The 9,455-nt window shown below is 47.5% G+C and overlaps 2 protein-coding genes across 3 annotated transcripts; both read left to right on the top strand.

Annotated features, from left to right (window-relative positions):
* The first annotated feature begins 348 nt into the window (after window positions 1-348).
* Window positions 349-5,758, top strand: nfe2l3 (nfe2 like bZIP transcription factor 3). Its single transcript, XM_088986969.1, has 5 exons — window positions 349-1,237; window positions 2,760-2,849; window positions 2,954-3,067; window positions 3,139-3,547; window positions 3,822-5,758. Exons 1-5 carry the CDS (start codon window positions 752-754, stop codon window positions 4,571-4,573), a joined length of 1,851 nt encoding a protein of 616 aa, XP_088843095.1. The 5' UTR covers window positions 349-751; the 3' UTR covers window positions 4,574-5,758.
* A 169-nt stretch (window positions 5,759-5,927) lies between these two features.
* On the top strand, window positions 5,928-8,918 carry LOC148883310 (chromobox protein homolog 3-like). 2 transcript variants are annotated; one of them, XM_088986971.1, is made up of 5 exons: window positions 5,928-6,053; window positions 6,572-6,735; window positions 6,961-7,117; window positions 7,839-7,933; window positions 8,388-8,918. In XM_088986971.1, exons 2-5 carry the CDS (start codon window positions 6,578-6,580, stop codon window positions 8,512-8,514), a joined length of 537 nt encoding a protein of 178 aa, XP_088843097.1. In that variant the 5' UTR covers window positions 5,928-6,053; window positions 6,572-6,577; the 3' UTR covers window positions 8,515-8,918. The 2 variants fall into 2 exon arrangements, with proteins under 2 accessions (XP_088843097.1, XP_088843098.1); XM_088986972.1 differs by having other exon boundaries at window positions 5,929-6,053; window positions 6,577-6,735.
* Window positions 8,919-9,455: the final 537 nt, after the last annotated feature.

Genomic DNA, 9,455 nt, shown 5'->3' with positions numbered 1-9,455 from the left:
ATGTCCCAGCCAGACACGATTCGAGTAAGTGAAACCAAACTATGTATATCGTTGCTAAAGCTGTCGCACAAATGGGAGTAACCATTGAGACTTTGGAAATTAACCATGATCAAAATTAGAGATTATTCATCGTAAAAATAAGTAGGTCTATTATCCTGAAACGGGATGAATGTTTTTATAATAAAAAAAAAAAACAATCGAAATATTTGTAGTTTAGTAATTACGATCACGGGAAGTTGTTGAGAACGAAATGTCATTGGGTAAGTGTATGACAAACGGCCCCTTTATCCAATCAGCTCTTTCTATGGTCAACTCTATCACCCAGTCGCGTTCCGGTATGCAAGTTTTTTTTTCTGTGAAGCACTGTAGCGTTATTCGCATTGAGCTTTATCAACAGCGCACTTTACGTAACATTAATGACGTCTTTGGGCTTTGACCATTAAAACGACAAGCGGTCTACAACAAGGGATTGAAAGGTATCGTGTTTCGCGATGTTTGTTCCAAGAGGTTTACGGTAATTGGTCATAAAGCTTATAAGGTACCTAGCATAGCGTTCGCTAACCAACGAGTTCGCCGGTACGGGCGCTCGCTCGCTCGCTCGCTCGCTCGCTCCTCTTTGTCTTGACAGGGGAAGGCGTGCTCGTTGCCTGCTTCTTTGTTAAAAGCTTTTCCCTTTGTTCACTCGGGAAAAAAAGAGGACGTGTTGAGGGCGGCATCACGCGTTGATTCGCAGCGCCAACGTATTTGGAAAATGCAAGTCGCGAAAAAATACTTGACAGAAGGCCTGATTCAGTTGACCATCCTGCTCAGTTTGGTTGGAGTTCGCGTGGACCTCGACAGCTACTTGAGCGGCTACTACCCGCCTCTGATTGAGGTCAACTTGGGTCCCAGCTCAGCCTACTCCCAGACGCCTTTCCATAACTTAAGAGACACTCTCGGGGGATACGCGGTGCACCCCAAACGCCCAGAGTCGGACTACTTCTTTGCGAGTCGCCGGCTTCTGGAGGAGGTTCGGACTCTGGGCTCCCCTCGGTTCCCCACGCAGCTGAACGCGTGGCCGGTGCACCAAGTGTCACCCGTTGACAAGGCCGACCGCGGACGGCCCTCGACGAGCGGCGGCGCAGACACCCGGCCCGACCCTGAAAGCTACCGAGCCGGCGATGACGGGAACCAAGAGCTTCGGCGATCATCTCCATCCGGGCCATCCGGGCCTCGTGTCAGCGCGGTGATAACACAGGCGAGTATGTCGCGAGACGATGTATGAAGCTCGGCAAAGTAAGGAAGTGACTCAATGCAACTAGACGTCAAGTAGGAACACGGGCACTTGTGCAAAATGTGCGGAAGCTCTCATGTAAAAGTAGAGTGATTGTGAAATTGGAAGAAAAAAAATCCCCCCGAAAAAACCGAACCCGAACAAATTCGTGAATGGGGGTGAATGAGTTAACTGTTGCATAAACATCACGTAAAAATGAGAATCAGAAAGTCTATAAATAGTCCCTCGGTGGAGAAATGTGCAAATACAAGTACTGCGCTCACTCTTTGTACTGTAATAGAAGTACAAAGTAAAACATGACACACTGCGTTAAAAACTGACGCTCAGTATGTTATGTTACATTCAACAACAATTTATTTGCGGTTCTGTATCGGCAGTCAGCCATTCTGCGCCTCTCTGTTGTGAAGCAACAAAAAGTATGACTTTGGCGCCTCTCCGGGGGGAGGTATCACTTGCGGATTTTCACCATTTGCAAGAACATCGTTTGATCCTAGTGTTTATAACTCTGTAGCATGAAAAGCCACTTGTTGACGTTACCCCCTTCTCCACCTACACGACTTATATACAGTAAAGTTTCGTTATATCGAAATTCAAGGGAGTCCGAAAAAATATCGATATAACCGGGACTATCGATATATCCGACCCTGTTTGCATGTAATTTTCTCCGTGCGTGCATAGAAATAGTATCGATATAACCGGGACTATCGATAGATCCGATATCGATATAACGAGACTTTACTATAGTTTCAACACGTCAACACCCACAGCGATAACAAAAACAAAGCAGCCCATTCTGACAAAGGAAGGAGTTAAAAGTACAGGCTACTGTTTTTCGAGGATGGGAGTAAAAGTTAACCCAAAAACCAAGTATTGACACCTGAAACAGTATATTTTGCTGTACTTGCACCAAGAAAGCACATCCCAAACTCCATTGAAATGGGCAACGATGGCGGTTACACAAACAGGGCAGGCAGGCAGGCTATTCTGAGCATGTGAAGTCAGCAGAATGTGAAACGACGACATCCCTCAATCCAGCCCGTGGGTTTTTTAAATAGGGAACAATACCAGTTGACCGTTAGTTAGGCGGCGTGCGTTGCGTGCGTGCGTGCGTGACGCTTGTCTGACAAGTGGCATTATTTTTCAAGACCTAGACCAGGTCTAGCGAGCGACCTGGTGATGTCATCTTTTGAACAAGTGAGCAGCCAAGCAAGTGCTTGGCCTTCTTGATTGAACACAAAAAAAAAGGCCCGGTGTGCCTTATTTGTGACCAAAAAAAAAAAAAACTTGGAAAGACAGCATTCATTGGGGCTGCCTGCGCCTTATAAGCCGGAGAATCTGGTCTTTTTTTTTTTTTTTCAAGAAAATGTCTTGTTTTTGGATTGGATTGGATTTGCCTTTATTAGTCTCGCAGTGGAGACATTTTTTTCTGAGCCTGTTTTGACTCTTCTTTCAAAACTTGACTCCTCACCATCTGTCTTTGCACCAGGAGGACGACGAGAACGATGATGTCGTCAAAGAGGAGCAAGAATCTGCCGCGGTCACTCAGCTGGCACTCAGTTCCACTTTGGAACAAGAGGTACGGACCTTCCGGCTCAGGGAATTCTCTGGGACTTGGGCGCTGCGGGAAGGGAATCCCGCCGAGCGCGCTTAAGCTATCTACTGTATACGGTGCGCCCGTAGTGCGCGCTTGATGGCATCGCCGCCCCGTCAGAGTCAGCGCGTCGCCCGCCGCCCGCCGCCGACTTGGATCGGCACTGGAGCCGTTTCCTCTCAGTGCCCGTCGGGAACATCGACGTAAGTTGTCGCGTCGTCGTCAGATCATTTCATTTTTGCCAATGAAGTCAAAGCGCCCAACTTCGGCGCAGGACTTGGACGCTCTGGTTACCGAGCGCCTTTCGGACTTGGACATTGACGGCAGCGACGGCGCGGACCTGGATTCGGCTTTGCTGGACGCCATGGAAAGCGGCGGCGGAGCATTTGACGGCGGGCGGCGGAGGCCGTTTTTGCGGCAGGAATCCGGCGGCTCAAACGCGGTGCCGGCGGCGCTCCCGTTTGCCTCGGTGTGTAGCTTGAGCGGCGCGGCGTCGCCGCGAGGAGCGCCGGGCGGCTGCTTGGATGAGGCCGTCTTTGAGCACATCAATCAATTGGGCTTGGAGGGCTTGGACGACATTGAGTCGCCGCCGCTGATGATGATGGACCCGCAGCGCCTGGAGGATTTGGACTCTGATTCGGGACTCTCCCTGGAGAGCAGCTCTGGGGGTCCGCTTTCCCCAGGTACCTTCTTTTCTTTTTTCATCGCCGCAAACATTTGAGATTGGAAATAAAAGCTCATATTCCTATTCGGGGCTCTCAGGGTCACAGGCTAAGTTTTTCCGCGGGCGAGCGGCGGCAGCCGCATGCGCCAGCGTTCGCGCAACCCGGAAGTAAATCAAATAGATAGAAAGCTAGCTAGAAGAAGCGATCCTGTGACTGTAAAGTGTAAAGTTGGGAGTTTTGAAAATGAAATGTCTGATTGTTGTTGTTCTCCCGATTGTCTTTGCTGGCTCAGGCTCGTCGGAGATGTCGTCGTCGTCGTCGTCGTCGTCAGTCTCGTGCGAAGATGAATGCGGAGCAACGGGTTACAGCAGCGAGGTGGATTCCCTCCCCGCCAAGGGTCTTTTGGAGCCTTCCGCCTTGTGGCCCCGCGCGGATCTCAGCCAGCGCGTGCGGCACGACCACAGCTACTCGTCTTCGGCCTTTCTCAACCTGCCCCGCGAAGGCGTCAAGGAGGAAGCTTGCGGCCGAGACGCTTCGGAGCGGCGGGAGCTTAGCCGCGACGAGCTGCGCGCCCGCGCCATGCGCATCCCCTTTTCCGTCCCGCAGATCGTCAACATGCCGGTGGAGGACTTCCTGGAGATCGTGGACGGCCGCGCTTTCTCGGCCGAACAGGTGACGCTCCTCAGGGACATCCGGCGGCGGGGCAAGAACAAACTGGCGGCGCAGAACTGCCGCAAGCGCAAACTGGACGCCATCGCGGGGCTCCGGGAGGAGGTGGAGCGGCTCCGCGCCCAAAGGGAGCGCTTGCTGAGGGACAAACAAATCACGGCCAAGACCGCGGGGGCCGTGGGACAGCAGATACGCCGGCTCACCAGAGACGTCCTGTCGCGCCTCCGAGATGATTCGGGACGGCCGCTCGACCCGGACCGAGTCACCCTGGCGTGCGGGGCCGACGGCCGGGTGCTCGTTCGGCCCGTCAGAAGGCCCGCCGCCGCCGCCGCCAATAAGACGGACAAGAGAAAGAAGGGCGGCAAAAAGCAGTGAGGCTGTCTTCAAGCCAAACTTTTTGCTCTTTCTCTGGCGGCGGGATTGTCAAACCGCTGCTGTTGGGGAGTCTCAGAAAAAAAAGGAAAAACTCAACAAAAGAGTTCGAAAAGAAAAAAAAAAAGATGAAAATGACTCCTGGGGGGCGGGGGGGAGGGTAAATGTAGCTCACACACTGGATGGACATCCTAAGCTCGGATAAGACTGTAAGGATGCAAACCACTCGCTTCACGTGCCTGCAAATGTCAAAATGGCGGCGGCCATGTTTACGTGTCATCGTCACGTGACGTCTGGTTTGAATGCGTCCTCTCAGTCTCGCGATGACTCCCGGCAGGTTGTATTTATTCCAAAGTGCAAGAAATGCTCCGACGCATCAAAAGCTGTCAAACGGCAAGCCATAAATGCTAAATGACACTTGATGTTTACAGTTTGGGGGATTGTTTTGCGAGTGTTTGCGAGTTGAAAATAAGATGAGGGGTTGTGTTGCGTCTGTCTTGATGATGTCAACAGTATCGCAACGATGAAACTAACGAGGGCCTTAAGTTGCATTGGATGCATGAGACGCACATTTGAAATCCTCATTCATTGTTTCAAGCACCCTTTGTGCTATTTTTTTAGATTTGGCCACATTATTTTCTACCCTTTCACCTGAGTTCATTTTTAAAAGTTGAGTTAAACAAACATGAAGTGCGCTTTAACTATCACTCCGATCATTGGTAAAATATGATCGTAAACAACCCCCCCCCCCCTTAAAGATACAGTACAATCACATTTGATGTTAGGGAATGTTTGAAAGGTATATAGCTCGAGTTTGCTGTGGTTTCTATTATTATTTTTTTCCTGAGGCATTCTGCACAGTTTCCAAAAAGCTAATGATTTTGTTCCATTTTTTATTTGATTCTCACATTTCCCATTTTTATTTATCTGGGTTGACCAAGTGTTTACTTTTTAACTTGACTTGGTATCAATGCCCCCCCCCCCCCCTTCCCTCCGTCATCGCTGGTCAGATGTCTTTGATTGCATGGTGTTGTTGAATATGGTCGTCTGTTTCTTTCGTCAAGATGGTTTCTGACATGATTCTGATTAAAAATACGTATAAACAAAGCGTATCTCTTGGATTTCCTGCATTGTGAATGCGACGTTTTTTAGTCGCGGCAAACCATAACGTGAGCTGCTTCGGAGACCAGAGTTGTTCGCATTTTAGGTAATCTAACAAAATATGTTGGATAAAAATTAAATTGAATGACGACATCGATATTCAAATGATATTCATCGAAATCCGTCGCCGGGTCCATGTATGTCGTAGTCGAAATCACGGAGCGCTTCCCGGAAGTGACGACAACAAAAGGCGACCTCCCTTCTCTGTCCGGGCTTCCGGTCGCCATTAGCTAGCTTGTTTGGCGCCCGTTCTAGTTTGGATAAAGAAGCCGACCGCGTGTTCACCTTCCACGGCCCGACTGCGACGAATTGTTTTTTTTAGGTGAGTCGAAAGCCTGCGCATTCACGAAGGAAACTACGCGCCCTAGCAATTGTTCTTATTTAAAAGGCTTCTTTCTTTGAGCTAGTTAAAAGGCTCACCGCCGCGCGCGCGTGCGTGCGCACGTTGTAACCGTCCAAGTTCTCCCTTGAGCGGACGTTTCGACGCGTCGGTTAACGCAACTTGGGGGTTAATTCAGCTTGAACGTCTGCGTTCATTTTTTTTCTACCGGCTTTGTTCCGTTTCCGCGACAAATCGTCGATTTCGTGCGCCCCCAACGAGAAGCAGTCCAACGTCGGCTCTTTAATCCGGATGCAACAGCTCCCCGCAGAACAAGGTTCTGGCGGAAAATGCAAAACGGACGTGTTGTCCCTTAGCTTAGCTTAGCTTAGTGTGATATAGGCTTCCGATATCTCGCGGCTCTGCGGGATAAGCTGGTCTAGACGTAACAAATTGTTTTGGTGAGTCTTGAAGAGTGAATACTTGATATCTTACTGTTGGTGGTTTATTTTTAATTGAAGGGCAGCATGGGCAAGAAGCAGAATACTAAGAGTAAGAAGGATTCTCAGGGGGAGCAGGACACACAAGAGGAACAACCCGAGGAATTTGTGGTGGAAAAAGTGCTGGACCAGCGGATTGTGAATGGGAAGGTGGAGTTCTTCCTCAAGTGGAAAGGATTTACAGAGTGAGTTGCCAGCCCCGATCGATCCCTTCCCCTCCTCCCCCTTTTTGTGTTGAAAGGACTTCCCCATTTTGGGGTCTGCCCATTTAAATGTGTCCTTGCACGAGAACCCAACACGTTTGCATCTAATCCGCTCTTAAGTCCTCCTTCAGGGTACATTTCTCATCTTGCATCTTGGGGGGATTTTTTTTTTTATTTTTATTATTATTCCCCCCCCCCCCCATCCAGAGCTGAAAACACTTGGGAACCGGAGGACAACTTGGATTGTCCGGAGCTCATCAACGCTTTCCTCGAAGCCCAAAAGAACATCAAGGAGAAGGCGGTTTCTCTCAAGAGAAAGGCGCCTTCAGACGATTCTGACATGGATGCCAAGAAAAAAGATGCCGTAAGTTGGTACAAATGTATGCCTTTGTCATTGTATTTCTTTTTTTACTGGACAATTACACTTTGCTACAATGTATGTATGTGTACAGCTTGTACTTTTAATCTTGCACATCAATAATAATAATAATCCATTTCATTTCTAAGCGCCTTTCGAGGTCATTTTACCGTCACCGGCCGCACGCCAGCGTTCACTCAACCCGGAATGACTCAAATAGATAGAAAGTGAGACAGCTAGATAGATAGATAGATAGCTAGCCAGACAGACTACAGATAGCTAATAGAAAATAAATAGCAAATAGCTAGCTGGCTAGGCGTTCAGCATTCACTCAACCTGGAAACATTCGATATTAAATAGATATAGATATTGGATCAAGTCATTCCTTTAGAAATCACCGAGTACATGTCCAAAGGAATGTATTTTTCCCACTTTGATGTCGCCATTCCCTTTTAAATTTGATCCAATATATTCCCACTCTTATGTGACTCGTGAATTTATTTATGACAAGGACTCGGGTGTGTTTTTGGGGAGCGGGTGTGTGTTGAGATTTCACTTGTTTTAGTTGCCGGCCCATGGCGGAAATTGTGATGATTCGTAAGACGCGATCTGTGACATCATAGCGACAGCAGGCAACAAACAAAGACTCATCAATATCTTTGAGGACGTGTTTTTTTGTTTGCTGCCGCGTACATACGCAAAAGGCTAACGCTATTTGCATTTGCAGCCTGAGAAGCCCAGAGGCTTTGCCAGGAAACTCGACCCAGAAAGAATCATCGGCGCCACCGACAGCAGCGGCCAATTGATGTTCTTGATGAAATGGTAAGAATATTCATCTTAAGAATGTCAACTCATTGACTGCAAAAATGTGGCCGCTCCAGTGCCAGGGTTGTTGTCATTGTCACTCCAATTTCAGAATATTGACTTTTAAAACTACATCAATCTTAGACTCTCTTCTTTTATCAGACAAAAAAAAGTTAATTCCAAAGTCATATGGGTCTGGAGTTTTATGAGCTTGAAATGGGGGCAGATGTACAAAATACATATTGATTTATATAGCGCTTTAACAACAGCTGAAGCTGGAACAAAGTGCTAACATGGGGAATAAGGTGAATGCTGCTTTATCGGCACCAAGCGTGAAAAATAAAAAGCTCAGATTCGGGTAAGGTTGCCTGCCACGTTGCGCTGCGTTGTTGTGTTCTAGCAAAGTAATGCTATTCCTGGTGATTTATCGAGGCGTTTGCGTTCATGTCTTTTTTTTATATTTTGACGGCAGGAAAGACTCTGATGAAGCTGACCTGGTCCCGGCCAGCGAGGCCAACACTAAGTGCCCTCAAGTGGTCATCGCCTTCTACGAGGAGAGGCTAACATGGCACTCGTGTCCAGAGGATGAAGCTCAGTAGTCGCTGCCTCCTCCTCAAAGCACCTCCCCCTTTTTTTCCTCAGGACTGACTCGCTTTTGTTGGCCCATCGTTGTAGTTTTAGCTGCTTGTAGGAATGGGTTTTTTTTTTTTGTTGTTGTTGTTGTTTTTGGGGTTTGTTTAGTCCATTTTCAAAGCGTGCCGCGTGTGTCGCCGGGCTGCGTTGCGTCCAAGATGGCGATGTTGGCAAAAGTTCTCCGGTTGAAATCTAGTTCCGACTTCCTGTGCCTCATTGCGTTAGTTACTTTTGGTTGCGAGCTGCCATTGCTTCCACAATCTCGCCGCCTGAGTTCTCTTGCCATTTTTCTTCCGTTGCGTTGTTGGTTTTATTTTGTTATTTGTAAATATTGCTTCTTTTTTTTTTTCAAATAAAATTTGAAATCAAAGTTCTGTCACAATTATAGTTTCAAGATTCAAGTTTGGAAAATACTTCCTGTCTGTTTTCAGAGTTGATCACCATCCTGTTTCATATTCATTTGGTGCCCAAAGATTGATTGATTGATTTCAGTCGTGTTGACAAAGATCAACTGGCATTTTAAAATACCCAGGGTTGTTTTTTCTTCTGGCTTTTCAAAAGAAATTCAATTCTATGTAATTTCTGGCTTTTTGTTTTTGATCAGCTTGGAATATACAGGATGTGTTTTATTCTACTGCACAAAAGGATCCGAAGCCTGCGTATATATGTCCGTACTATCATGCATTTGAAGCAAGAATTGGAAAAGCCACAAAGACCCTCATACTGTACGCACATTTTAAAAGCGGGTGCTTGTGAATTTACTTAGCTTTACAATACATATTTGATTTATATAGCACTTCAACAACAGCTGAGGCTGTAACTAAAATGTGAGTTTGCAAGCGTCAATGGTGTAGTGATTAAAACCATTTTGCTGATTGAAAAGTATTCACGTACTTCAGAGTGAAGT

The sequence above is a fragment of the Hippocampus bargibanti genome, linkage group LG20 (genome assembly GCF_051943395.1).
Source record: "Hippocampus bargibanti isolate YZ-2025 linkage group LG20, ASM5194339v1, whole genome shotgun sequence".
Lineage (NCBI taxonomy): Eukaryota > Metazoa > Chordata > Actinopteri > Syngnathiformes > Syngnathidae > Hippocampus > Hippocampus bargibanti.
Note: the sequence above shows the minus strand (reverse complement) of the source record. Positions and strands in the feature narration are given on the sequence as shown.

Excerpts from the sequence above, each read along its gene's own strand:
- nfe2l3 (XM_088986969.1), top strand. The coding sequence starts at position 752 with ATGCAAGTCGCGAAAAAATACTTGACAGAAGGCCTGATTCAGTTGACC. Across the intron at positions 1,238-2,759 it reads TCAGCGCGGTGATAACACAG|GAGGACGACGAGAACGATGA; the intron begins GCGAGTATGTCG and ends TCTTTGCACCAG. Across the intron at positions 2,850-2,953 it reads GTTCCACTTTGGAACAAGAG|TGCGCGCTTGATGGCATCGC; the intron begins GTACGGACCTTC and ends GTGCGCCCGTAG.
- LOC148883310 (XM_088986971.1), top strand. The coding sequence starts at position 6,578 with ATGGGCAAGAAGCAGAATACTAAGAGTAAGAAGGATTCTCAGGGGGAG. Across the intron at positions 6,736-6,960 it reads AAGTGGAAAGGATTTACAGA|AGCTGAAAACACTTGGGAAC; the intron begins GTGAGTTGCCAG and ends CCCCCCATCCAG. Across the intron at positions 7,118-7,838 it reads ATGCCAAGAAAAAAGATGCC|CCTGAGAAGCCCAGAGGCTT; the intron begins GTAAGTTGGTAC and ends TTGCATTTGCAG.